The sequence below is a fragment of the Xiphophorus hellerii genome, chromosome 20 (genome assembly GCF_003331165.1).
Source record: "Xiphophorus hellerii strain 12219 chromosome 20, Xiphophorus_hellerii-4.1, whole genome shotgun sequence".
NCBI lineage: Eukaryota > Metazoa > Chordata > Actinopteri > Cyprinodontiformes > Poeciliidae > Xiphophorus > Xiphophorus hellerii.
Window position 1 is genome coordinate 17,214,117 of NC_045691.1, and position 27,824 is coordinate 17,241,940.

Genomic DNA, 27,824 nt, shown 5'->3' on the forward strand with positions numbered 1-27,824 from the left:
AAGAGATACAAAAAAGGAAATAGAAACATTGAGGGTAATGAATAGAGATTGCTCTGGAATATGCAGTACCTGATTTTCCTAATAACAGATTAAATATCAGGTATTGCACTTTTTCACGTTGCCATTCTATTTCAAGAGTTTTAAAACATGATGTGAAACTTTTTGTCAGCAAAAATGCTTTTTTACAAATTTATATTGTTCAATGAAGACTAAATAGAACATATCACTAAAGTAATCTTAAAATTAAAGATTTTTGGCATCTGTGTAAGTACATTAAAAGTGTAAATACAGTTTGGAGGTCGTATATCCAACAATAACTTTATGAGAAAGCTCACAAGATGTATTGCTGCTTTGTGATGATGAATATTAAATCCTTCAGGTTATTTTCTGGGATTACGAATTTGTGTAAACGTCTGGAGAAAAACATTCCACTTAATGATCATAAAAACGTTGGAGTAACATTTTTATGCTACTACTATTGGAATATGATCTTCCACGTGGAAGATCAAATTCCACCTGGTGAGACAAAAAATTATCGGAGAGAAAATCATGGTGGCTCAGAGGTAATAAAAAAAGAAACATTAAACACACAAAGAGAAACGGTTACTTTTAAAATGTATCCCTTCAAGAGAGCAATTAAACAAAAGCAAGGGCTTGACTTTAGAGCGTTATTTCATTCTGCCTTTTGAACAATCTTATATTTTCTGTCCAGTTTGCTTATTTGGATTTTAAAGTTACAACCCCAATCAGGAACACAGAAGTACAAAGGGTTAAATAAATGGAGCAGTACTCAGTCCAGGTCAGTATTTGTTCCCTTTAGCTTTGATAGTTGAGTAGATTTGCAAAAAAAATTAGAAAGTCAAAAAGTTCAGCAACCTAGAAACTTGTGAAAATGATATAAACCTTAAATTTAATTACAGCTAAAACCCAAAAACATGTCACCTTAGTGAGTACAGCATCATGTATTTGGGTCCATTTTGCATGACTTACAGTATCAACATTATGAGAATGAAAGCCTGCAATGTCCAGGATGCCTACTGGTTTAGTATTGACCTTTTGTAGTTTCCCCTTGAAAGTGTCGATGACCATCTGCTGGCCAACGCTCAGCAGTCTGAGTGTTGGCTGATGACATCAGTTAGGTCATTGAGATGACATTTGTTGTGCACTAGTGCCAATATAGATAAACTTTATTCAAATTTGACTTTGGATTGATTTCCTGAGACTTTTTCCCCCCAGTACAATTATAGATGTACAGTACAGACCAAAAGTTTGGACACACCTTTATTTTCATGACTATTGACATTGTAGATTCACACTGAAGGCATCAAAACTATGAATAACACATGTAGAAATATGCACTAAACAAAAAAGTGTAAAACAACTGAAAATACCCCTTATATTCTAGTTTCTTCAAAGTAGCAACCTTTTGCTGTGATTACTGCTTTGCACACACTCTGCATTTTCTTGATGAGCTTCAAGAGGTAGTCACCTAAAATGGTTTTCACTTCATAGGTGTGCCCTGTCCGGTTAATAAGTGGGATTTCTTGCCTTATAAATAGTCATTAAAATAAAGAAAACCCATTGAATTAGAAGGTGTGTCCAAACTTTTGGTCTGTACTGTACGTGTATATATAAAAGCATTTTGGGATATCTTGCCAATTCAATAAAGCAAGCAAAAGTTCACATTAGAAAATACAAAGATTTCTATTTAAAAAGGAGAAAAAAAACCCAGACCAAAGTAAGTTAGTAGAAAATGCATCTTCAGCCTTTATTTTCCAGATGAAAGTAAATTTTGTTTTTAATTTCTTGCAAGTTGTCTGACCTCAAACACTTTTATTCAGTAGTTTAGTAATCAGCAGAGGATACCGCAGCAGAAATCAGTGACAGTAAACCAATCCATGATGGTCTGAGATGTTCTGGCGCTCAGCAAAACCCTGGTCAGATGTTTGTTGGTGCAGTTTGACTTTGATCAGGGAGGAAGGGGTAAAATGGCTGCATGGCGTGGTAGAAGGGTTGATGCTCCTGCTGACTTGATGGAACTAGGTGTGAAGAAGAAGTCATCGCTGGAGGATTAAGAAATCCTCCAGCGATGACTGGAGGATTTCTTAATCCAATCCCAGCGATTGGGAGGATTGGGTTGGGCACAACATAAACGGGTATAAAACGGTGTTGTTGGTATAAAGGCTTTTCAGAAGAAGGCGGGTCAGTGGAGGCCACTGGAGCAGGAGCATTTTGTAACTGGGAAAGATGATTGAAAGGATAGAACATGGGGATGTGGAAGACCTGAGGATGGAGGTACTGTGGTTTGAAATCTGCATCGTCCGCAGTTTGTTCCTGTGGAGATCGTGGGTATTTAGAAAACGATGGGAAGGGATACTGAAACAGCGCTGGAAACTCTGGCTGCAGAGAAGGCTTCTCACTCCCTGTTGGAGCAGGTGTGGCCACAACAGCCTCTGCGCTTGTTGCAGGAAGTGGTAAGGGGGTTGTTGTTGGCAGAAAAACTCCAGACATCATGGGGAATTCTTGGAAAAGTGGAACTGGATACTGAGACAGTGGTGTCTGAGGTAACTGGTGCTGACTTGTGTGTGCATTTCCATCTCTAGCAGGATGCACTGGTGATTCAGATCCAGGAAACAAAAAGAAGTTGGGCAGTAAAGGAGAGTTCTGATTTTCTGGCATCTTTTGGTTTTCAGAGAAGTCTGCAGCAACAAAGGAAAATGGCAACGGAGCCACAAACCCAGGACTTTGTGTTGATTCTAAGAACTGCGAAAATATTGGCAATTGAGGGAACTGAAGTTGCAGAGCTTTGTTGCTGTCAATAGAGGGCGCAGCTCTTCCTGTGGTGAGGTCAGGGTTTGGTACTGGAGGACAAGATGCTGCCAGTTCAAAATCTGCCCACTGCAGAGAGAGCAAGTACTCCCCATCCTGCAATACAAGACACAATCAGAAGCAAATCTATAGGTCAGTTTCCATATTTGACCACAAGAGGGCCTCATCATACCTTGAACTCCACACACAAGTCTTTGTTGTAAGGTGCGATGAGCGTCAGTTCACCAAAAGACTCATTAAAGGTCAGCCTGCAGCTGATGCATGCTGATGACGAAGGTTGCCATGTCCCAGACACTGCAACAGTTTTAGCAAGAAATTTAGCCAAATGTGTTTTAATAGCTAGAGAACGTTTTAAAAGGAATCATCTAAATGCACAGAACTAATGTCCATTACTGGTAACATTTAACCTCCATCCTGAAAAATCAAAATTAGTAAAATAAAGGCTGCAGAGTGCTTTGCAAAATACCGTAAACTTTTCACATTGCAACCAGAGTGGAAGACATTATGATTTAATACGACAAGTCGATAAACCTCTGATTTCACTCACTCTGAATTGGATAAATATCAGTATTAAACATTTGCAAGTCTCCCCATAAAGACTTGAAAAATTTATTTGCCGTTTGTATTGATTGTATTTGAGCAAATTTGTGAAAAGTTCTTTTAACCTCTTTTGTAACTTTTGTTTTTAGAAAGACTAATTACTCATTATCCAGAGACGACAGATGGGAGGGGAGGTTGATAATTATGGCGCATTTACAAAAATAACAATGTGTATTTTCAGGATTGCACCGTCTTCATGTCCTTGAATCCTTCCACCAACTCTAACCAGATTCCCTGTCCCTGCTGAAATTAGGGATCCCACAGCATGATGCTGCCGCTACCATGTTACTGTGGGGGATATATTTGGTGTGATTGCAGTATTACACGTTAGTTCTCCTATCATGTGCATTTTTGCCAAAAAGTAATTTTAGTCTCATCTGACAGAAGGATTCTCGGTCACATAAAGCAACTGTCAGCAAAAAATAATAATAATAATGTTTTGACTTTCCCATAATTGATGTTCCTCTTGTCACCTTCCCATAAAGGTCAGATTTAATCACACAACTAATGATTGTTAGTTATGTGACATAAATCTGTTATCACAAACAGATTTTCCCACCTGAGCAACACATCTCTGCAGTTCCTCCACAGTTACTATGAATTCCTCTTAAACAGATTCCTCCAGTATCAGTTTTAATACAGTCAATTGCTCTCATGTGGTAATATATTACATAAAGTACACTGAAGTTTGTGGTTGCAACCTGAAAATATTCAAAAAGTTACAACCATTTTTGCAAACCACTACCATAAACACAACATACCTTTTACTTTGAGTTCATTTGCTGCAACGCCGCGAATCGTCACCACCATCTTGTCTGGAAAGCAGAAAATGGAGGGCAGTGGCAACATACCAGGGCAGGACATGGTCATCGGTTCCCCCCATAATCGCAGCGGTAAGGAATATTCATCCTCCTGTGGAAAGGAAGCCCAAGGCAAGGTTGGCCTTTTTTATTTATTTTTATTTAATGTTAAAACAAAATCTGGCCCGGCATAGAAGAAAACTTATACCTGCTTGTTAACATGACAGCCCTGATAGGAGACCGCATACTGCACATCTCTGCGGGATCGCTTCACAAAAAAGCCACATGTAGAGGGCACCTGGGACAGAGGAGTAAGGGGCTCCTCACCTGTTTGAAATTCAAAGATGATATTAATCTTCTCTTTGCATACTGAACAGCAGTTCTGACTCTGTACAAAATAAAAAAGGGACCAACCGCTGTCGATGAGAAAATTATGAGTTCCTCTCCGTTTGACAGAGAGGGTCATCTGGTTGCTGCCACAATTCACCGATGGAGCCAGGCGCTTAAGCTTTGCAGAGTGCAACGCTAAAACACAAGTAGAGATTAAACCGAAAAATTCTGCCCAAAAGACACGCAAGTGTCATTATTCATTTAAATAAAAAGCAGGGAAGTAGTCGAATAGATAAAAGGCAAACCGTTCCAAAAAAAAAAAGGACAGTACAAAATATTTCCACGTCGCCATTAGTCCTAAATTCTTTAAACGCAGGCCTATCAATCTAGAAAACATCTACATTAACTTTTTAATAGACTAAGTGATATTCTTGCAGATATGCTAAACAAATGAAAAAAAAATACAGGATGCACTGATTGTGAAATTCTATGCAGCTCGTTATTAGCAACCATTTCCATTGTGTTTCCAAAGTTACAGCAGATCAGTAACACTAACAGGGTCAAATAAATGTTTCACTTTAAGAAAAATAATTAAATAACAGAGTCTGTAACAAGTAAGGGACTGTAACAAGTCAGTACACAATAAATGTCATAAAGCAATCTAAATAAATTAGTTGGTAAGTAACAGCGTTGGGGTCTTACTAGAAGATTTCCCCTTAAAACTTTTTTGCAGAATATAAACATTTACCTAACATTTTTTCCAGTTCATGGTACAAACTGTGGCTGAAGGATTCTGTTTGGTCATTTATTCACAAGGTTTCAATACATAACCTGAAGCTTTTGAGGCATTTGACCGACATCAAGGCATGTTTGTTTAGCATTTACGTTTTACATGAATGCTGTATAAAAATGTGTGGCAGACTGTAGCGTCAGCTCAGAGACCAAAAGACCTGTATTTAATATCCCAGTAACGGAGACATTATTTTGTAAAATGCCCTGGTTTTATTATAATAGACACATGAGGCTTTTGAGGTACAATATGCATTATTTAAAAAAAACTATGACAGACAAAAAAATATACATTTAGTGGTACTTTAGTCCATAAAATTGCTTTTGAGGAAAGGGTAACTCAATTAAAAAGATGCTTGTATCAAAAACGAGACATTTGGCATTATAAGGTTAGAAATATTTTGTTTTGTATTTTAGGAGATAAATTTGCTATGCCAGGGTTAATTTACATGATATTCTCAGCATTAATTTATTGGTAAAAGATTAAAAAACGCTTTCTTCATAATAAACAAATCGTCATCACATAAAATCTCTACACTACTGAAAGCATTCCATGTTAAGTACCAACACAATTGCTTAAATATGCAGGAAAATATTTATATGCTAATAAAACTTACCATTGGTGGAATTGAAGTCTCCCTTTTGGTCATACGAAAAGCGAAGTGAACCAGGTTCACCTTTCCGACCAGACCCCACCCGGCTGAGGTGGTGACTGCCTGGGACTGCTGCAGGTCTTTCCTCCTCCGCTTCACCAGAGAGTCCATCACACACAACGCAGGACCTCAGGACGATGGTCAATGCGAAATACGACAAAATACTCCTCAAAGGCATCACACCTCTTCAGATTGTACAGGTAGTTTGCTTGTAAAAATTTCAGCGAATCGCCAGGACCTCCGGGGCGTCCGACGACCGAACATATACTGTGAAATTAATTAACCAATCAGGCAGCGGTACGTCACAAAGCGCACCTGTCTGTATTGCAGTGCTGTGATGATGATGATCACGACTAAGATGTTGCGTTTGAGTGAAAAAAAGAAATATAAAATCTGGTTGAATTTTAAGAAAAAAACATTTAAAAAGGAGAGAGTTGTTTAAGATTCAACCTAAACATGATGCATGTTTGTGATTTTTGCAGTTTAATTCTTTATGTTATGAAGATATTTTGAATTGATATACAGTTACTTATATTATATTATTATTGGTAGTTTGGCTAACTTTAAATGAAATCAATGAATCAAATGAATTTATCATCAATTTATTGAAACATTAGATAGTGTTTGTCTGGGATCTTTAACAGACAAGCATGCAAAAACAGAGACACACAAAAGATTAAACGTATAAAATAAAAACAATTGTGTTTTATAATAATATCCAACAGATTTAGACAGACCCTTTTACAGAGGGAATGACCTTCCCTGTTTCTCACAGTTTCCTCTGCATGGCTTCTTTTGCTGTCGTACTGCAGCTGAGTTACCACTTCAATGTCCGCAGGTCACAGCCTGAGCACAACACTCTTTAGCAGCAGTGACCAAGTATTTAAGAGAACTAACAGCATTAAAATCTTTGTAGTATCTCAGAGAAAACTCCAACAAACATTGCTTCCTATACTAGCATTCTCACCATGTGAGCTGTGGTTGAATGATCCTCTCCTTCATTCTGTTCATGAAAAAGCAGCTCAGGCCCTGATTTGTTTGACATCTTCCCTACACTTTTGTTCAATATTCCTATGAATATTGCAGGTAGCATCTGCAAATTTAAATGATCAGGTTTAACTCATTTGTTGTACACAGTTGGGTTTCCACAGTGTTGACATCAATAACCTGATTACACAACCTTGAGAGAGACCAGTGGGATGAAGGTGAAAATATTTTTTCCAAGATCGACTGACTTTGTGTCAGAACTCTCAAAGTTAATTTAAAGCATCATTTACTTTTGTTTCTTTTGTACATTTTAAAATCAATCAACCAAATAACATTTTTAAAATGTACAGTTTATCAAAAAATCTAGCTTATGAAAATTACAGATGAATCCTATTTTTCATTACATAGTTTTTAATACAAACTTTTGTGAAATAATGAATACATTTTGCTTGATAAAGACTCGTTGTATTAGTCCTAACATTTTCTCCTCTGCACCAACTTTTCCATGATTTTTATTGGTTAACGAGCCAGGTCAATGAAACGTCTCCTTTGTCCCATGGAGTGGTGAAACAAATGAGTCAGTGTGCAAACCATAAACCATAAAATGTTTAAAAACTATAAATAACTTGTTTAAAGAAATGCTTGAGGAGAAAAATCAAAGGCCAAATGCTTTGAAATGTTAGATGTGAGTCAGAGTCCCTGACATTGTGGCATCCTTTTTTCTCAGAATAACAAGCAGATATCAAGAGCTTAATACATATAAAACTGATAGCCAGGGGGCGGGTTTGACATTAAATATTATTTAATTCATTTTTTTTGTTTACAAATGCAACATAAAATCCTTTGCGCATTTATAACTAAACAAATCTGATACAAAAAGTGTAGAAATATGGTGGACCTTAATAAAAAAACTCATCTGTTCTACATAACATCAACTAAAACTGTTTTACTAACTGTCATATTAATGCAAAAAAACCCAGTAGGTCCATTTGTACTTTGTTCTTCTTTCAGATTGTGTCCTAAAATAAATACACATCAGAAATGATTTAAGAGAATAAATCAAAAATCTATAGAAATATTGACATTATAATTACAACCAAACTGGCCTTTCCTAAAAATGAGCAAAGTTTTAATTCAAAGTTGAATAGTTACACTTATAGGAAACCATCTTTTGCAACAGATTTGTACTTAATGCAGCATAACATTGTGGGTTTAAAAAAAATTATTTAGCATTTTTAAAGACTCTACCCTAATGAGTCTAGAGATCGGTAACGTCGTCATCAGACCAGTCATTTTGGAGCATCACTCCTGTAAATTGTTCTCCCGTTGGTTCAGCAGCTGGAGATCCAATCCTGCTATTAAAATCTGGTGTGGCATTTACTGACTGTGCTGGCTCCTTGGCCTGGAAATGGTCTAAAGATGCAGAAATGGACTCCGTATCCATCATCCACCCATATCTGACGTAGGCTGGAGGAAATGTGGTTGGTCCCCTCTCTCCATCTGTGCCCAAACTTTGAGTCCAAGAGGGAGGCGGAGGCGTGAAGACAGCCCCAGCTATGAGCTGCCCGTGACAAAGGGCGTTGTCAATGCTGAGCCTGAGGTTGATGGGAGACGGGGGTCGCATGTCGAACTCTATAAGTGAGAGGACACATTCTCGTTCACCAACTTTCTGCCACAGCAGCGCAGTCTGAGAGTCAGAGCTGCTGATGCTAACAGGATCAGAACTATAGTCCAGTTTAGAGGGAGCCTGCTTATCACCATGGAGTGCATTGTTGCTGACACCAGATCTAGACATGTTATGCTTTGCAATGTTGTTTGGCATCAAATCTTCCAAGGACTTCTCTGATTTCCCCCTCAGGCCTATTTGCATGCAAACCAAAACTCTTTGCCACAAGCTTTTCTTTACTTCCTTTTTAGAGATATTATCTCTACCCTGTAAATCAACGCCTCTTGCTTGGCCTTTAGATGGCGTCCAGAAGACCCAAGATCCAAGAAAAAGGACAGAGAATCCCCATGCTAACTCAAAAATCCTGGCCCAGAACTGACTGAGCCACCAACCCCAGCTAAAGCGCCTCCAGTTCCCCAGGAGCCCATAGAGCCAAAGAACACTGTATATCTGAATGCTGCAACAGAGCACACCAAGGAAGGCGCACACAGCCGTTACTCGCTTTCCCAGCCTCTTTGTCCTCTGAGAGGGAACCCACTCTGGGACAGCAGATCTGGAGAAAGGTTGTGAATGGGAGAGGGACTTGGTGAGGATTCCCAGGCAGAAAGGGATACCCCAGCAAAGGGAGATGGTCTGCAACAAAAGAGGAAAAGCTGGGGGCAAAGTTGAAGAGTACAGATCAGCTAAAAGTAAGAAAGTGCAGTGCGATACACCAAGGACTCCAACCACCCACGGGGACTGCAGCTTTGAAGGGAGAGATGTTACTTTTATCCCTCGGAGCGTGACAAGAGCGAGGACAACCTGCGTCCACAGAAGAAGCTGCAGAGGAATATTATGTAGAGCTGCCAGAGTCGCATGAGGCAGGATCTGACGGGTACCGTAAGGATCGACGAGAAGGAGGGTTGTGCGCAGAGCACCTGCTACAGCAAGGAAACTATTAGAAAGCGTGAGGGCATCACAAAGGGTATGAGGAAGAGTGCACGCTCCAGCAATTCCCAAAGCCGCCAGAGCTGTTATGAACACGAAAAGGCTTGCAGATCCAAAGACATGCAGCTCCCAAGCAAATGCCAGGGTACGGCTCATGTCATCCCACAGCAGGCTGGTGCCATTGAAGCTGTTAAAGATCGTGCAATGCAAGGCGCCGAGCACGCAGGGGCTTCCTGGTCTCGACAGGCTGGGATCATTCATGAAGGTAAACACACTGGTTTGGACTGGGATTCTGGAGTGGTCTTCACCTGAAAGAGAGAGATGTCTTATTTTTTCATATACACAAGAATTAAATAAAGAATCATTTCAGGTAGTGGCCTTCACACAACCATGAACTTGATTTGCATTCCAACCAGGGCTGCACCGATTACAGTTTTCTGGACGATCGCCGATTACCGATTTTCAAAAAGGCTGACCTATTGATTCGAATTTTGGCTGATTTGTCTGAAACGTTGCTAAATATAGCAACAAAGTTGCTGAGTTGGTAACAGTAAGGTGACTATTGTTAACTGTGAACGTGCAGACGTGACCTGGTGGGCCGGTCTGTCAGTCAAACCTCTCTGACAGGACAGCAGAAGAGGACAGCGGTTGATTTTTAGACCTTTGCTGAGGAAGATATTAGCGGATAAGATCAGCTTCACATGTAAGTATCAGCTGATCACAGATCTCCCAAAATTAAGGAAACCGACGCTGATAAAACGGTGCACCCCTAACGCCAACAAAGCCTCACTCACTCAAATTCACCAGTGAGAATAATATCGTATTTAAGCCTTGCACTTCAAAAGTGTATGAAGACGAGCAGCTTTAAGTAAACGGTGCTCCAGCATTGACTTTCTACACGTCTGATACAGTTGTGTACATAATTTGATCTCCAGGTAACTTATATCAACACAGATATTTTTTTTTTTGGAGCATGCCAAAGCAAAAAATTCAGTTTACCATTTCTTGCCTGCTTTACAAAGTTTTGCATCGTGACCATTGCAACTTGGAGCCGCCATGTTTATTGGACATAGGTAACTTTGCCACAAAATTTGGGTAAATGTTATTGAAATTGCACCAATGAGGCAGTAATGAAGTTCAAATGAATAGAGATTAGGTTTCTCTGATTTCCACTTTAAACATTAAACCACGTTGGAACTAATTTGGCAGTTTTTGCTTTGTTGTCTATGAGGTGAACCACATGGTTTACACTGTATGTAAACTTTTGGATTCAAACACAGTAAAAAATAAAGCTGTATTAAGAACATGTAATTATTCTGCCATTTAGCAAATTCTAATAATTTTGGTAATCTTAACGAATATAAAAAACAAATTCAACTTGAGTCCAAGTCAGATGGTGATGAAAAAGGTTATAATTTTCAATACACAGTTATTTACTAAATTAGAAAATCCATTCCAATTTGTTGGACTAAAAGTACCTCACATTTCTATATCAAAATGTTTTTTTATTGGTCTGATATAATATTTTAATCTTAAATCTCATGCTTTCATTGACTTGGCAGAAAATACTTAAAATTGATCAGAAACCAAAGGCTTGGAATCATCAATCAGTGTGTAATTAATCCATATAATGTGTTTTACTTAGTGACTTAAGTTACTGAAATAAATCAAATCTTCAGTAATATTTTTAATTTACTGAATATGACTGTAGTGTATGTAAGTGTCTGGTTTTAACTGTATATTATACCAGCCAATCATACTTTAATAGTCTGAAGGAATAAAATGAGATTATAATGTGTTTGAGTTTAAATCAAGTTTACCTTTCTGCCAGTCATCATCACCATCAAAAGAGGCGTCCTCAGAGAACACAGTGGAGCGTTCAGATCCTGTAACTGAACCTTTAGTTTTGTCTGCTCCTTGGTTGTGAGCTCCTGAGCTGTAAACACTTAGTGCTGGTCTTGTGGTTAATGTGATTCCAGTTCCTGAGTGGTTTGCATTCCTCAATCGCTCAGACTCCTTTCGGACTGCAGACTCCTCGTTGCTGAGCTCCAGTAAAGTCAGGATGTCAGCAGTCTGTCCGCTGCCCTCCACAAGGCTCTCTGAACCAAATGTATCTCTGCCAGCTACATTTTTCAGCCTGTCAGTGTTTCCACCTGCACTTTGAGGTATCTCGACAGTATCTGAGGCAGCCACTGAATCCAGCGTCTGAGTGAGACTTCCAAGTGAACAGAGAGATGCAGTTAGAGCAACGAAAAGAAAAGCTGAGAGACCCATTTTTGTTGATTTACAGCCACGGTCTGTGGCGACAAAGCAAAAAAGAATTGGGGATTAGTCATCACATCTTTAAGAAAATCTATTTTTGAAAACATCCTTAATTAAAAGCATTTTTTTACGAGAAACAAGTATTTTATGGTGTACTATTTAGGATAATTGCCAATGTGTTCACAGTAGAAAGATTTCAAAGGTTAAGACTCTTAAGAGTCACAGAGATATCCAAGATGATCATGTGTTTTAATCCTGTAATTCCCTGAGTAATCCAAAGGGTTTACAAACCGCACAGCATCTGCAGACGGTTTGACCCAGCAAAAACAAATATGTAGGAAAAAAAATAGAAAAAGGAGTAAGCATGGAGGCTCACAATGAGTCAGAACTATTTATGCTGTTTGGAGTATAAATGTTGTGATGACACTTGCATCACTTGTCAAAAATGTATAATAAAAGCTACAATGACTATGTCTGCTTTCACAACTTACGTCTTTTTACTGTAATATAATCAAGTACTTTGACTTTTAGATCCAACAGCACTTGAGATTGCAATATAAACTTCAACACTTACAGTTTAGGTAGAATAAGATTAAATATTGAGTATCCAAAAGAAAAATACTGAGATTTTTGTCCATTCAATTCAGCATTTAATTATTTACAAAATAATGTTTTGAAAGCAGAATGTGAAGCAAGATATTTATTATTTACACATTTCAATATTTGGCTGCAAGAACAAAATAAACTAAAAACGAAAACTGCTTCTATAAGCCTACATGATAACTGGAGAGGTACCTGTTGCTCCTGACAATCCTCTGCCTTCCTCTTCAGGGTTTCAGTGGTTTTGCTCCATCTTTATTGCTGCAGGGCTTCTCATTGATTTCTAACGTGGAACATAAACATCTCACTGAATACAACTACTGAACAGAGGGTTTAGAGGCACGCTCACACACGTCTAACCTTTCAAGCTGACGTCTTAGTCCTCTTACTGCACCAGCTGCTTCCTTGGCCTTTTCCCATCCAGGATGACCTGAATAACTACAGCTGCTTGTGAAGTGTAAAAAAAAGTCTATGAAAATCAGCTGAAAAAGTTGCTTTTTTGTTTTTGCAAAATACAATTTATAGCTTTTTTTCTTTCTTTTTGATTAATGAAAGCCTGCAAAAGCCTCACCTGACTTTTTGCAACATTTGTTTGAAGGTAAATCCCTTTGCAAAGGGATTACTTTAAGATCCTTACAGTGGCACCGAGTCACATGAGGCGATGATGTGAAGCCAAGAAGACACGAGCACATGCTCAATTTAGGACAACTATTATTTTACATATCTACACACAGTACCATATTTCACACCTGGAATTAACTATGGACAGAAGGTGGTCTATGTGTTGTGTGATAAAATATAATTATTAATTAATTGAATATCCTCTATCATTGATATGAAAGCAATGTAATTGTTTTATGTCCCAGCCACAAACTTTAATGTATTTTATCTGGACTGTATTTGATAAACCAACACAAAGAAGCACGTTTTGAAAGCCAATAATGCAAAGTTTTCAACATTTTTTGCAAATAAAAATATGAAACATGTGGCATGCATTTACATTCAACCCCGGTCAATCGTTTGTAGAACCCCGTTTTGCAGCAATTTATTCTCAAAAGTTGTTATTTTGAAATTCATTTGTATTGCTTTATGTTAAATTTTGGTCTTTAAAACACTGGAATCTGCATATCACTTTACTTTTTTTTTTTTTTTACTTTATCTTTAGTAAAAATGTATTGAAGCAATGCTTGGTTATACTCTACCAACTTCTACAATATTATATCCTACTATTACTTCAACAGAGACCTTGCAGTATCACAGACAATCTGCTGATTTTAACTCTTACCTGTCCAGGGAGTGACTGACTCTGCCCATTCAGAGGGCGCATCTATGTCGGTCCACCTTAAGAGCAGCACGGGGCAGTTTGTTGTGGAGCGAGCAGGGGGACGCCCTCAGTGGCACATGCCTGGCGCTTTAAGGCAGACTGGGGAAGTTAGATTTTGTTAAAGGTATACACATTCAAATATTTTCCAGGCTTCACGTTGGCTATGGAGGGAAGCACTTTAACAATAACGCATTTTAAATGGGTCTGCAAATCAGTTTTCATTGGTTTTTGATCTATTTTTGTCACACGTGACAGTTTAATAAGCTTTACTAAACGAGGAGATTTGTAGATTTTGTAATGCAATTCTTTTCATATGTTATGTTATAGTATGTATATGTGGATATGTTGCACTTTTTCCACGTTCAATTTATCTCTATGTGGTGATACAAACAGGTATAATTGTTTAATACTCTGCATAATATTTGTGCATTATTATTATTATTTTCTCAAACTTGGCAGGATCGTGTATTAAACCATAAAAAGCCAAGGTATTTGTATCATGCTATATAATATGACCATCACGAAATTCTGGTTTCAGATTTAGATGGACACACAGCTGGTTTGGGTCCCAGGATGGGAGCCTCAGTTTAGGTTTGATTGTTTTTGTTTTGAGGGCCCGACATTTTTTACTGCTTTCTGGACAGCATACGGAGGCGGGTTTTCTTAATAAGCGAAGTGTGCATCTCAGAAATATTTCCTGGGATTTCCATCAGCGCTGGAGGAAACTCGCAGAGCAGAGCAGAGCAGCGGCAGCCCCCGGAGCCCAGCCTGTAAAATAAGCAGACGTCAGAGACTTTTCGCCCCGCTTCGCCGCTGCAGTTACATTTTTATCGCGGTGTAATCACAGCCTTATTTGCGGGATTTCACGGCTGCTTACAAGGCGCTATGTAGCGCAGCGAATGGCATGCTGGTGGTAGCTGTTAGACGTTTATCGGCTTTTTAATTTTAAACACCGTGCCTTGGCGGAAAGAAGAGGATTTCGTTTTATTTAAGGTAGCATGACAGGATCCTTCAGGGTGTCGAGCTAGCTGGCTAGCATTAGCTCAGTGGCTAGCTTAGCGTCCTGTTGTTGTAATGAATGGGGGTGGCTTTGATGCTCGTTCTGGGGCAAACTTTGCAACTTAATTGTATATTTTGTGATAATATTTGTATTTTGATAAAGCCATATCAATTACGCCAAACATGTGCAAGTCGGAATGCTCTCCATATGGTTTGGGACTTAGCAGGGTTTTGCTAACACATAGCTAGCATGCTAATAGCTACCTCAACCATTAAAACATTTGATCTTCAAATAATTAAAACCACGTAAGCATATTTGTAGTTAATTGGGTTATTATTTTATAAATATGTAATCGAAAATCACCTAATGTAAACATGTAGTCGTGTTCAGGAGATCGGAAAGTCTCCAGAAAAAAGTTGAATTTAGCGCATTAGCCTCAGTTATTTGTTTTCCATAATAACGTTCCTAAGCAGGAGTTTAGCAGATATTCTTTCTGTCTAAGATGTTTTTTTGTTTTTTCACAAAAATAGAATCATTATTAAATAGCTTTACATTTAAATTGTCCTCTAAATACTAATGATTGCAAACATAATGTATGCTGGCATGTTTGTTTGATTGTTTATTGCTGTTTTTTGTTGTTGTTGTTGTTGCTTTTGTTTTTTTTGTTTTTTTTTTACTTTATTACTTCAGGTCAAGTGACGATGAACGAGCAGGAGGGCGGGGTGGTCTCATTTGACGAATATGTGCGGCAGAAGGCCCGCACTGTGCCTCAGCATAGGATGAAGGAGTTTCTGGAGTCCCTTGCTAAGGGCCCAGAGGTGCTGCAGGAGTTCAACCAGCAGGGGGGAGGAGGAGGAGCAGTGGCCACCACCACCACCATGGTGTACCAGCAGCAGGAGGCCAACTGTATCTACACAGACAGCACTGAGGTGGCTGGATCCCTCCTGGAGCTGGCCTGCCCAGTAAGACTTTGCTGCAGTCGCTGTTAAAGGAAATACATTTGTAGTTATTGTCTATAGCTTTCAGTCAGGTTTGAGAAGGTCGGAAGTGATGGTAAAACGATCAGTTTTACCATCAGTCAAGGTAGCATGACAGGATGTCCAAGGATTAAAGCCATCCTTGTATGTCATCAACCACTGTAAGAGCTAAACAAGAAAAATAAAGATTGCAATCGTTTTCACCGTTCCTTGTTACATTGATACAATTCCTTTCATTAATCATTAATTAAGCAATCACATAATTAAAATACTTAAATAAGCTTAATTCGCCCCTTATTGACTGAAGCTAAATTTAAGTTGCCTTTTATGCGTTTTTCCCGTAATCCTTTTCCCGTAGCTCTGTTGTTACCATAGATACCTTATACAGAACGTTGCCAAAATAAAAGCATAGTTACAAGGAACAAATAGATTCAGTTGGCCTTTATGTTGTTTTTTAAATAGAAAAAAGTAGGTGCATAAGCTGCATTTCAATAGACAAATTTATTCTTCCTAACTAGCTTTGGGCATTTTGTTGGAGTCATTGTAGCTTAATGCTTATGAATTGTTTATCGTTTTAAACCGGAGAAGCCAAAACTTGTTCTCAAAATTCGTGTACAAGGTAAAGGATCAAAGTACAGCTAAAATATGTCTCTCTTTCAATCTTTTGCAGCATGCCTGAAATTGATCCAAGATGGACATAAGTCTGTTAATCTATTTTCACAGCATAATATCACTTTTTAGATAAAACGGAGTAATAGCTATGCAAGTAAAAACACTCTTTGCTGTTCAGTTTGTCATTCACACTGTAAAAGTAGATTTAGTGAGATTACGAGTTGTGCATGCTTTCAGGAAATGTATAATCTCAGACTGATAGAGGCAACTTATTTATAACTTTGTCTGATATGAGAATAAGTGTGCTGTAAATGTGAGGCATTCTGGTTTGATACTTATTTATTGACACGTTCCTTAAATTTGTCAAACTCTTTTAACCAAACCAGCAAAGAGCCACAGATTTTGTGAGCTGGCAAAAGATGTCAGATGTCTAAACAGGAAAAACAATGAACATACAATGGTACTGTTTCATAGTTTCCTGCCTCTAATTGTCTCCTGGGTAATGAAAATGAAAACACAGGGTCACCTTTGTATATTTTTTTTTATATTTTGCAAATTTTTAGTTTTTATTTTTATCTTGAATAATATAAGATATTTGTCACATTAGAGATAGAGAAAAAAAGTTTATATAAATGTTTTTTTGTTTTTTTACAGGTCCAGGTGACCTCAGCTGAGATTTCCCCCCAAATGTCTGTACATCCAGGCTCTGAACAGCAACTCCAAGTGCAGGTGGGTTTATATATTTTGATTTTTAAAATGCAATTAATAAGGCAAAAGGCAGCAAAAAAAGAGCTGCTGAAGACGAGTATATGGACATATTAAACAGTAGGTGTATTTGAGCCACTTAGTAGTAATTGGACATTTTCAGTGCCAATTCATAAACTAAATAAGCAGCACAGTTAAGTTGCAGTTCTTTTTTTATTAGTTGCAACTCACAGTTGTGCAAACGAAGCTTTATGGTTGCTGTTGAACTGCAGTGTCTTCACAAAACATAGTATTTTTTTTTTCAGCTTTATAGGTTTTTTCATTTTAACACAAGAGACTACCACATGAGCCGTCATGAAAGGAAAGGTATTAAATAAAAAATGCATTAAGAAAGTAATACGATAACTGATGCTTATAGTGCAATTATGGCTAGATAGAAGTATGGATATTTTGTAGATCTATTGTCTTAAAAAACAGTATTATAATAGTAATAAAAGATATGACTACATAAGCCAACAAAGGGCAAAATAAATACACCAAGTGTAGTGTGCATAAAACGATCAAAATATTGTTTTTGTTTGGTAATTTATATTCAACTTTCATCAAACATGCAGCAGTAAAAACAGTTTAAATCATTTAAATTTTCCCTGTTTTACCCCTTGATCATGTTGGATTACATTTCTTTGCCTCTGATTAGTGTAATTACTGGTGGGTTTCTGGCAGGTCCAGATTCAGGAACAGCCGGGCCAAGCGATGGGCCAGGTTCTGCAGGTGTCCTCTCCGTCCCAGCAGGAGCTGCAGGGAATCTCCACGGCTCAGCTGGTGCAGCAGGCCGAGCTCACAGAGGAGCAGCAGCAGCAGGTACAGGAGTCCTGTTGGTGCTCAAAGATCCTCAGTAAACGTGACCCGTTGGCGCTTTCTGAGCGCTCTCACCGTGTTTTACAGATTCAGGCTCAGCTGATTGCAGCTGTTGCTGGAGGTCAGCAGATCCAGCTGTCAAGCGGCGAACAAATCCAGCTGCAAGGAACGCAGCACATCCAGCTGCCTGGCGGGCAGCAGATTCAGCTCCAGGCGGGCCAGCAGATCCAGCTACAAAGCGGCCAGCACATCCAGATCCAGACCATAGAGGCCATGTCTCCGTCCCAGCAGCAGGATTCTCCAAGGGAGGGCGAGAGGCGGCCGGGCGCCATTGCGACCGTTCTCCAGCCAGCAAAGAAGCGCAAGGTGGACGTTCCCCTCGCCGTCTCCTACGCTGTGCCACAGGGGCAGCAGCTGGCCACCGTTCTGACCATCCCTCAGGGGCAGCAGCAGAGCTACGTCTCCCTGCGTCCCGACCTGCTGACCGTCGACAGCGCTCAACTGTACAGCACCACAGGAACCATCACAGGTCCCACAGGCGAGACTTGGACCATCCCTGTCTACTCCTCTCCACAGCAGCAGGGCGTGACACACATCGCCATACCACAGGATGCATACAGCACCGTGCAGGTCACCACGACTACCAACGGCAAGGACAAAGTGGCGACCAGCTCCGTGTCGAGGTCCGCAGACGGTCAGGTAGCCTCCACCCAGGAGGAGATAGTGCAGACGCTGCTGCCTGCGCAGTTCATGAACGGGAACATCCACATCCCGGTGGCAGTGCAGACTGTAGGAGGAACTTACAACACCACACAGTCAGTCCACATCTGGGACCCCAGTCAGCAGCAGAGCCACGGCGACGAGGGCACAGAGCAGCAGCTCCATCTGCAGGTTGGAAACGCATTCCTCTTATGTAGCTACAGCCACACATAAACAGTCCTGACATTAACTGTTAGTTAAAATAAGAATACTATAGTCTCTGTGGATTATTATACTCTCTGTTAATCCAGCTTGCATTACCTGGAAGCATTTGTAAAGTTTTCCTTCTGGTTCTGCACAGGGTCAAGTAGAGACGGGCGCCGACGTGGAACCGCCTGCAGAGATTCTGGTTCCCGTGTCTCTGAAACCAGAGGAGGGTCTGGAAGTGTGGCGCTTCTGGGCAAAGAAGAAAAACACTGAGCTTAGCAAGCAGGAACAAACAAAACTCGCACCCATAGGACGTAAGTAGACCTGGGCTTTGAGTTTGAGATTCTAGTCTGGCTATAAAAACAGCACCGTTTCACTTTATTATGGCATTAACACAAATATTTACAACAATAATCTGTAACATGATGCAACAGCTTTCATTAAAGCTGCTATCCAGACTGTTTAGTAATATGAATCAAAGAAATCTCAGATATAGTCGCCTATAGGCAGGGTTCATACACTTTTCATACAGTAAAATTCAAGCACTTTTCAAAAAATTTTCAAGGTAAGTTTTCAAACTATTCCAGCACCATAGTTTGGAGATTAAATCAATACAAATGAACTAAAGAAAACAGTTTCAAATCACTGATATATGGCATCATTTATAACTGGTACCTTGTAATTATATTCTACATCAGAGGGACAAAGTAAACTAAAATATAGCAAAATGTTATGTTTTGAAAATTTACCTGGCCGAAGACAACCTTTCAATTACACCAGGGGTCTCAAACTCCAGTCCTCGAGGGCCGCAGTCCTGCAACTTTTAGATGTGCCTCTGCTGCTCCACACCTGAATAGAATAATTAGGTCATTAGCAAGGCTGGGAGAACTGATCTACACAAGGAGGAGGTAATTAAGCCATTTCATTCCAGTGGTTTGTACCTGTGGCACATCTAAAAACTGTAGGTCTGCGGCCCTCGAGGACTGGAGTTTGAGACCCCTGAATTACACAGATCAATAAATATTCATGATATTAAACAGATCAGTTTCCTAAGGAACATATTAATTGCTTACAAACAGTATAAATATTCACTTCTTGTAAAAAACATTTTCTGTTAAGTTTATTACAAAGCTGTGCAGTTTAAACATTAAGCACTTTCAAGGACTTTATACAGAAACCAAGCTCTTTCCAAACCTTGAAAACACCTAAATGAAATTCAAGCTTTATCAAGGATTTAAAGCACCTGCATGAATCCTGGGTAGATCATCCTGTCATGGTCAGTTTTTCCATTTGTTTTGATATTTATCATAATTTCCCAAAACAAGCTTCTGTGTCTTGTTTTGGTGACATAATGTGAGTTTTTCCTCTTTACTTGCTTGTTTTAAATGACACTCCTTTTAAAACGTGAGCCATCATGCAGCATTTATTCGTTTTATGAACAAATACTGTACATACACAGAAAGCAGTCGGATGCACTGGAACTAAATTCAAGCAGGAATCTGGACACAGGCTATCCTTCTTTCAGCCAGCTGGCTGGCAGTTTGCAGCCACAAGTGGAGGAGAGACACACCTGGTGAAAACTGCAATCAATCCAACCATTCTACCTATGCAGACAGTTCAAAGATCTAATTTTAGCGACTTTGAAACAATAATATACCGATCCATGACTAGAATTAAGCTGGCAGCATAATTGTTTTTACTTAATTTGCAATTCTGATGTTTTACATCGCACTTTGAGAAAAACGAGGAGCAAACCTTGTCCTACAAATTCAACGTCCAGTTTTTCCCCTCCGTTGTGCCGATGTGCTCAGGTCGCCAGCCTCTGCGTTTCCAGGAAGACTTGGTGTCCAGCGCTGTTGCTGAGTTGAACCTGGGACTTTCCTTGATGACTCAAGAAGCTCGGGGCTCAGAGGAAGAAGAGCTGGCGCCTGATGTTCTGTATTATGTGTTCTTGTGTATTCAGAAGGTTAGCATCTCCACTCTTAAGCAAAAAGATACCAGCATGGCATCTGAACTTCTTTAATATTTGGGGGTTTTTTTGTAGTATCTGTATGAAAACGGACGTGTGGATGATATCTTCTCCGATCCGTACTACACACGCTTTTGTGAGAGTTTACACAAACTTTTACAGGACTGGAAACCCAGCATCCATCCTTTAGGTAAGGAGGAGTCTTTGTTTAGCTTTTATTTAATACTTTGAAAGAAAACGTGTCACTTTCTTTATTTTTGTTTGTTTTCCTTAGGTTATATCATTCCGAGTCATGTGACCGAGGAGATGCTGTGGGAGTGTAAACAGCTTGGCGCTCATTCTCCTGCCACGTTGCTTACAACACTAATGTATTTCAACACTAAGTGAGTAATCACTAATAGATTACTTGAATGAATCACTGGGTAACCGATTTTAAGAACTCAGTTATTTTGCAGGTATTTCCGACTGATAACGCCTGAGCACCACATGAAAGTGGCTTTTTCAAAGGTGTTGAGACACTCGAGGAAGAATCCCACCAACGCCAAGGACAAGGCAACCAGTATCCGCCTTCTGAAAGTGCAGAGCCAACACACCTCCGGACAAAAAGGTGATGCACACAGCAGGTTCAGGGTTCCTACAGTCTTAAAAAAAAGTCAAATAAATTACTGTTAACAGTAGTAGATATTTCAATGATGAATGTCAGATACATTTTTGTCTATTTGAGCTGTTAAACAATCAAAAAAGTGCAATTTTAACTCTTTCATTGGCTTTCAGGTCCTATAACTTCTGGGATATAAACTGGACCTGATGTTCTTGAAGTTGGTTTGGTTTAGATGCCAAAGAAATCATCAAATTTCTTCGTTTTGGGGGGGAATTTTGTGACAAAAGCGCATTAATCACAAGCTGTCAAAATCCAACTTGAACATTATGTTGTTTCATAATGTGTGGAAACACAATCTGTTTACTGGAACTGGAAGACAAACAAAAGCAAACAGATAAACAAAAAACAACAACAAATACACTGAATTATGAAGTCTGTAAACAAAACTGTCCTTCAAAAACAGGGCTTGTTGAGACCAAAGTACCAGACATTTTCATCCAGTTTTTAGTAGAGAAAAACGATAAGTCATGCAAATGTAAATTCAGCTTGTTTCAACTGATCATGCGATTGATTTATTGTGACAGGTCTACAGCTGCTTGACTCATTAGCAGGTTTTTAACCTGCTGTGTGACGATTCTTTCAGGAACCGACGACATGTATGAAGAACAGATTGAAGACCCTGAAAACCCTCTGCGCTGCCCCATAAAACTTTACGACTTTTACCTCTTCAAATGGTGAGCGCCTCCTCATTCCCAGCTTTCCACTAAGGTGAAACAGCCTGTCGGCGTCTCAAAACGAATTCACTTCCCTGCTTTATTTTCCAGTCCCCAAAGCGTCAAAGGTCGCAGCGACGCCTACTACATGACGCCCGAGCCCGTTGTGGCGCCGAACAGCCCGATGTGGTACTCGTCCCAGCCGCTGTCGAATCGGCAGGTGGAGCAAATGTTGGCCCGCATCATCGTAGTGAGAGAGATCCAGGAGATGATGGGCGCCTCTCCTGAGAGCGTGAGCTAAGGTGGGCGGACTGGCTGGACTTGACTATGCAGCACCATCCAGACTACACGCCACCTCTGAGGTCATCAAATAAAAGCGGGGCATCTTCTAAAACAATCATTTTCTTCTGAGCAGAGCATTATGATTGCATTTGCTAGTTCCTGAGATATTTCTCATCTGACCGGGTTGGAGAGTTATTCCTGCAGCTCTATAACCTTTGAACTTTGAGTGAGCTGTGGGTGATTGTACTTTAGAGCGGAGGTGGATGTTTTGTTCTTTTCTTCCTGTAGACGTCTTATTGACATGATATGAAATTATTCAATACTGAACATCTTACTCTCACGTCTTACTTCTCTCCAAGCTCTCGCTATGATAGGTTGCAACTCATGATTACAGGGATGATTGCTCCGGTTTTGTATTCTCACTGCAATTTAAACAATGTATTGATATGTTTAAATCTGAGGAATGTGTGCCTTTTGTTTTTGTTTTTCTTTCTTTTTTTACTTGTTTTTGAGGCTTGTCAATTTTCAACAGGATCCAGGATTTTATTGTAATTATTCAGTAGACTTGATTTCCTCCCCGGTCAAAACTAGCAATTGGAGAACTACCAAAAATCTTGCCATCTTTAGCCCTTCATGTATGTGTGTATAGTAGGACATTAAAGAGGAGAAACGGTTGGAAATGTTCTTGTATCTTGAATTGTGTCAAATAATGCAGGGAAGAAAAGAATTACTTTTGTGTTCCTTAGCATATCCACTTTAATATGAAGACATTATATAGCTCTGTACAGTAACAAGGCTGCAATGCAACCATTTTCTACAAAACAAACTCCTTTTGTGCTTTATCAAATTCTTATTAACACAAACTCAGGTCAGTATTGATGTAAAAGTCCCCATTTAATTTAAATGGTTATTTCTCCTTTATTCAGCAGCCTCTCAGTATAACCCATCTTTCTGCAGACGCAGACGTTATTCATAATTTTTGTCCTCTGGAAACATCAGCTGCAGTCTGTTCAGTGTTTTTATGAAGTACTTGGGCATGGGGCAGGACACGGCGACATCGGACTGGCTGCGACCCGGCAGCACCAGCCGGCGCGCATGCAGATGAAGAGGAAGGTACCGGCTCTTGGTCTGCTCCAGTCCGAGCTTTTTCAGCACACGCTCCGGTAATTTCTGAAAAACAAAAAACTAAGCTTGGCCTTCATAGAAGCTTTGTCAACCATTTGTTTTGTTCTAATACCAAATAATTACATTTCTACAGGAATATTCAAAGGACAATAGAATATCACCAAAAAGTTAATTTCAATAATATATAAAAAAAAAGACAGATTCACTACACTGAATATTGTCACCTTCCTAAAATAATGGCATGGGACATGATGACGTCCTCTGTAAAAATAGCCTAACTTATTTTTTGCCAAAAGACGTATATATATGTTTTACATGTTTCACCTGTGGTGCCAGTTTGCTCCAGTGGGAATATTTGTGATCTCCAAGAATGGGACACGCCAGAGCGTACGCCATGTGTACCCGCATCTGGTGCTTCACCCCTGTGCATGCAAGAAAACAGGGAAAGTGGTACTAAAACTGGTGGGAAAAAAAACATGTAACGTCAGCTGAAGTAATGTGGTCTAACCGGTGAGAGGCTGGAGCTCAACGAGGCTGCAGCCGTAGCTGCTGTCCAGGACTCGGTACTTGGTGGCTGCAGCATGGGCCTGCCGGTGGCTTCGCACTTTGGTTACACCGTCACAGGCCTCATTCATTCGGAAAAGCGGACTCAGCGTCATCTGAAACGAAATGTTATGAAACTAAAGAACCTGTGTACATCAGCAAGATTACCTCCCTTTCAATATTTCTCTTCAGTTTAATCATCAGAAACGATAAACTGGTGGTAAAGTACTTAACCCCAAGCTAATCAGGTCTGTTCTACGAGGCTAAATCTGAGCAGCTTAACACGCCATGTTGAGATAAACACAGGAGTATTCGGTGTCAGGACGGTTCATCTAACCAAACCTGTCGCCATGGCAACACAGGATAAACACCTAAGCTCTTCCATATCAGGTCATCAGCTCAGCTGAAATAATAGTCTTAGATTAAAAAAAATAAAGATAAAATTCAAACTGTTTTAGAAACTCCTGGCTCAACAGTAAAGAAATACTAAAAACTCATAACCAACACAAAAATAAAAAATGTGATTTTCTCAAAAACTTGCCTGTTTACCTCAATTAGATTATGATCAAATGGTTCAATATAATCTAAATTTGATCACAATCCAGTGTTTACTTGGGGATATCTTTATATCACTTTATTAAACTGTTGCTTTACATATGCTACCATTTTACTGTGTACAAATGTTCAACTGCTTGTTAACACAAATAGGTCGTTCCAGGCAGCTGCTACAAGACATTCTCATTATTTAAAGTGTTTTCCAACCATCTTAGTTTTAATTCCACACATTTTTTTAATTTTGTTTTGTTGTAATTCACCTTCTGGGATTAATAAATTATAAACTATCCAATCCGTCTGTACTGAAGACAATCTTGTGGCACCAATGAATTTAAGCATCCAGGCATAGCAAAGACTCCTGGATGCTTAAAATTGAAGATGAAATTTAAAGGTGAACCTGTAGTTTTATCTTTTTGCACCAAAACTTATAGAGTGACATTTAAAAATGTGGTTATTTGTTTTTATAAGTGGTGTGCACTTCATTATCGGAGAGAAACAAGTAAAGTTTTCAGGTGTACAGCTAAGGTTACCAGCATAGTCCCTGCTTTTAAGTGCAGCTTTGACTAATCTTTATTACATTCTCATTGAACAAATAATCAAAAATGGAGAATAAGAAACACCTTGAAATGTGGCGTAGGACCTGTAACTTCTCTTTCGATGATGGGAATATCGATCAGCCCTTCAGAGGGAATAGGAACACCAACCGTGATCACCCTGAGGAAACGCAGAGACCTTGGTAACTAACACAGCAGCTTTATTTAAAATGAAACCATGCGGCTACCAATAATGACATCCATCATTTTACCAATACTTCCTCTCCACTTGATTATTTCTACTCAGGGAGAGGATGTGGTCCAGTACTGCTTCGCTCCGGGCCAGCAGGAGCGCGCCGGATGAGTCCTTCTCCAGACCCAGACAGGGCAGCAGCTCGGTGTCCGTCTTCGTCTTCAGCCCGTCCAGCATTTTACAGAGAACAGGAAGCACAGAGGTGATGGTCGTGACACCAGACTCTTCTAAAAGACAGAAAGGGTTTTGTACAAATTTTAAATGTCATTTCAGTACTTAGCTGCTCAACAAGGAGCCCTGGTATCGCTTCATTAAGATCCAAATGCCAGATTAATGGAAACGTTTTAAATCTCACCACTGGGAGAACACAGTATTCACGTTACCAAATCAGAGGATGGTTAACCCTCTTTACCTTATACATATGCCTCCCACCCCAAGCATGACTCAAAAAAGGCCACTTGCTGGGACAACACAGTCAGCGCAATAAATAAGCAAAAAAATTTACAAAAAAAATAAATACATTTTTCATTTAGATGCAAATATGTGAAAAAAAAAAACATTGCAAAGATGTTCAACCCAAAACACCGCAATAGGCATAGTTCTAGCAATTTTCATTTATTTTTTTATGTGCAGATGTGTCCTTTGCTACAATTGATCATGCATACACGGTAGGTTATTGCATTTTAGGCCATATTTATTTTCTTATTTAAAAATGGAATTGAAATATTTGTTTTTTTGCATCTTTTGATGTATTTATAATATTCAATATAAATGTTTAAGTGAAAAATCTGCAGAATGTGCCCATTTTTAAAATCCATTCAACAGTAATAAAAGATAGATAGATAGATAGATAGATAGATAGATAGATAGATAGATAGATAGATAGATAGATAGATAGATAGATAGATAGATAGATTACATTTTTCTCAAGGTGACCGATGGGATACCTACTTTAACCAAACTGTTCAATTTAGGAATATTTTTCACACAAAATATATTTGATTTTTATTCACAGGAGATCCTGTGAAGCTCTTCCGCTCTTTCTGAACCCAACAGGAACCCGGTTTACCTCTGACAGGGACGCCGTAGGGTTTGTTGAGGATGACCACGTCTTTGTCCCGGTGCAGCACGGTTCGGTGCAGATGTTTGGCCAGCACGTTCGGATGGACGTTTTGCAGCTGCGTAGTGAACCTTTTCAGCTCGGTCACTCTCTGCTGTGAGCCGGACACCGGGGGATCCGTCTCCTGAGTCCGAGTGTCACTCCGAGTCTTCGCCTTCTCCTGTCGGATCTTTCTGGCCAGATCGATGGCTCTTAGCCGGGGTTTCTCGGCGGTCTCCGAGCCGCCCGGCGAAGGCTCAGCCGCGGTGTGCTGGTTCCGGCTGAGGACCGGTGCTGTGCCCGGGAGCCGGCGGCAGATAGTACGCGATTTCACCAAAGAAAAAACCATTTGGTCGCCCAGAACGGCTGCTGCTTTACAGCAGTTCATTATGATTCAAGGTGAAGAAAGCGGTAACACATGAGCCATTAAAAACAACTTTGCAGGAAACACTATGAGTTTATATCCGGGTCGCACTTTTCAAAGTAAAAGGACTCAAGTGTTTAGTTCCGTGGTATCAAAACTTTTTACAGGTGAAAATGTTGAATTTTTCTCTATTAAAAAACTGCAAAAATAATATTATTTAGAATTCTTTCTACTTTACCTGCACAACATAAAAAAAATTTTTATTGTTATTTTTACCAAAAGTAACTTTAATGTGGCATTTGCCTTAAACGTTTATGTAACTTTTGGGGCCAATTGTTTTTCTACTCTGTTCTGTGCAACAAGAAATAAAAAGGGCGGATCAACTAACTCCACACATCAACACATTACTGTGTTAATGTGCAGAGTTTGGTCATTTTATTTGTTAGATACATGAATGATCTAAGATGTTTTTAGTTCATTTCCAGCAACAAAAAAAATCTAATTTTAAATTAAAACCTATAGTGTGTTTAACCTAAGGATGCTTCTGACTACAAAGTTACAGGATGTTTGAGGCATAACTTTCCACGGAATAAAAATAAGAGAATAAAAAGGCTAATAAAAGAAAAAAAATGTGTTGTTTGTTGGGGGCAGGGGTTATAGGAAAATAATAAGATTACAATTTTTTTTATTGAAATAATATCTTTGTTTACCAATACAAAGAAAGAAACGAGGAACAAAACACAACTAGGCTTCTACAAAAAAACACAAATTGATACAAGAATATATATATATATATATATATATATATATATATATATATATATATATATATATATATATATATATATATATATATATATATATATATATATATATATATATATATATATATATCATATTATTACTGATAATATGAATGAAATAAGATATTTTTTAGCCATACTCCATTCCAGTAGATGGCG

General features: G+C 39.2%; 4 protein-coding genes across 5 annotated transcripts; 1 reads left to right on the forward strand and 3 right to left on the reverse strand.

Moving 5' to 3' along the window:
- Positions 1-1,743: 1,743 nt before the first annotated feature.
- LOC116710088 (uncharacterized) lies at positions 1,744-6,235 on the reverse strand. Its single transcript, XM_032548900.1, has 6 exons — positions 5,966-6,235; positions 4,644-4,754; positions 4,438-4,556; positions 4,191-4,341; positions 3,002-3,123; positions 1,744-2,925 (listed from the first exon to the last, which is right to left on the reverse strand). The coding sequence occupies exons 1-6, from the start codon at positions 6,177-6,179 to the stop codon at positions 1,939-1,941; spliced, it is 1,704 nt and encodes a 567-aa protein (XP_032404791.1). The 5' UTR covers positions 6,180-6,235; the 3' UTR covers positions 1,744-1,938.
- A 1,537-nt stretch (positions 6,236-7,772) lies between these two features.
- Positions 7,773-12,756, reverse strand: LOC116709989 (proline-rich transmembrane protein 3). Its single transcript, XM_032548756.1, has 3 exons — positions 12,639-12,756; positions 11,402-11,878; positions 7,773-9,889 (listed from the first exon to the last, which is right to left on the reverse strand). Exons 2-3 carry the CDS (start codon positions 11,853-11,855, stop codon positions 8,247-8,249), a joined length of 2,097 nt encoding a protein of 698 aa, XP_032404647.1. The 5' UTR covers positions 11,856-11,878; positions 12,639-12,756; the 3' UTR covers positions 7,773-8,246.
- A 1,679-nt stretch (positions 12,757-14,435) lies between these two features.
- Positions 14,436-23,070, forward strand: qrich1 (glutamine-rich 1). Of its 2 annotated transcripts, none has more exons than XM_032549692.1 (12): positions 14,436-14,760; positions 15,458-15,729; positions 17,011-17,085; positions 17,785-17,922; positions 18,007-18,810; positions 18,980-19,139; positions 20,637-20,791; positions 20,870-20,984; positions 21,069-21,177; positions 21,250-21,401; positions 22,039-22,129; positions 22,220-23,070. In XM_032549692.1, the coding sequence occupies exons 2-12, from the start codon at positions 15,469-15,471 to the stop codon at positions 22,407-22,409; spliced, it is 2,250 nt and encodes a 749-aa protein (XP_032405583.1). In that variant the 5' UTR covers positions 14,436-14,760; positions 15,458-15,468; the 3' UTR covers positions 22,410-23,070. The 2 variants fall into 2 exon arrangements, with proteins under 2 accessions (XP_032405583.1, XP_032405584.1); XM_032549693.1 differs by lacking the exon at positions 14,436-14,760 and adding an exon at positions 14,767-15,072.
- rpusd4 (RNA pseudouridine synthase D4) lies at positions 22,928-26,886 on the reverse strand. The gene is made up of 6 exons (XM_032549694.1): positions 26,469-26,886; positions 25,419-25,626; positions 25,234-25,327; positions 24,024-24,174; positions 23,840-23,937; positions 22,928-23,560 (listed from the first exon to the last, which is right to left on the reverse strand). Exons 1-6 carry the CDS (start codon positions 26,884-26,886, stop codon positions 23,357-23,359), a joined length of 1,173 nt encoding a protein of 390 aa, XP_032405585.1. The 3' UTR covers positions 22,928-23,356.
- Positions 26,887-27,824: the final 938 nt, after the last annotated feature.

Bases quoted from the DNA above. Each gene is read 5' to 3' on its own strand.
- rpusd4 (XM_032549694.1), bottom strand. From the start codon at position 26,886: ATGAACTGCTGTAAAGCAGCAGCCGTTCTGGGCGACCAAATGGTTTTT. The intron at 24,175-25,233 runs GTGTTTCTTATT...ATTTCGTTTCAG, and splicing joins GTCCTACGCCACATTTCAAG to ATGACGCTGAGTCCGCTTTT. The intron at 23,561-23,839 runs GTGAAACATGTA...TTTGTTTTTCAG, and splicing joins GGAGCAAACTGGCACCACAG to AAATTACCGGAGCGTGTGCT.
- qrich1 (XM_032549692.1), top strand. From the start codon at position 15,469: ATGAACGAGCAGGAGGGCGGGGTGGTCTCATTTGACGAATATGTGCGG. The intron at 17,923-18,006 runs GTACAGGAGTCC...CGTGTTTTACAG, and splicing joins CAGAGGAGCAGCAGCAGCAG to ATTCAGGCTCAGCTGATTGC. The intron at 21,402-22,038 runs GTGATGCACACA...CGATTCTTTCAG, and splicing joins ACACACCTCCGGACAAAAAG to GAACCGACGACATGTATGAA.
- LOC116710088 (XM_032548900.1), bottom strand. From the start codon at position 6,179: ATGCCTTTGAGGAGTATTTTGTCGTATTTCGCATTGACCATCGTCCTG. The intron at 4,755-5,965 runs GTAAGTTTTATT...CTTGTGTTTTAG, and splicing joins AGACTTCAATTCCACCAATG to CGTTGCACTCTGCAAAGCTT. The intron at 3,124-4,190 runs GTATGTTGTGTT...AAACTGTTGCAG, and splicing joins AAATGAACTCAAAGTAAAAG to TGTCTGGGACATGGCAACCT.
- LOC116709989 (XM_032548756.1), bottom strand. From the start codon at position 11,855: ATGGGTCTCTCAGCTTTTCTTTTCGTTGCTCTAACTGCATCTCTCTGT. The intron at 9,890-11,401 runs GTAAACTTGATT...TCTCTCTTTCAG, and splicing joins TGATGATGACTGGCAGAAAG to GTGAAGACCACTCCAGAATC.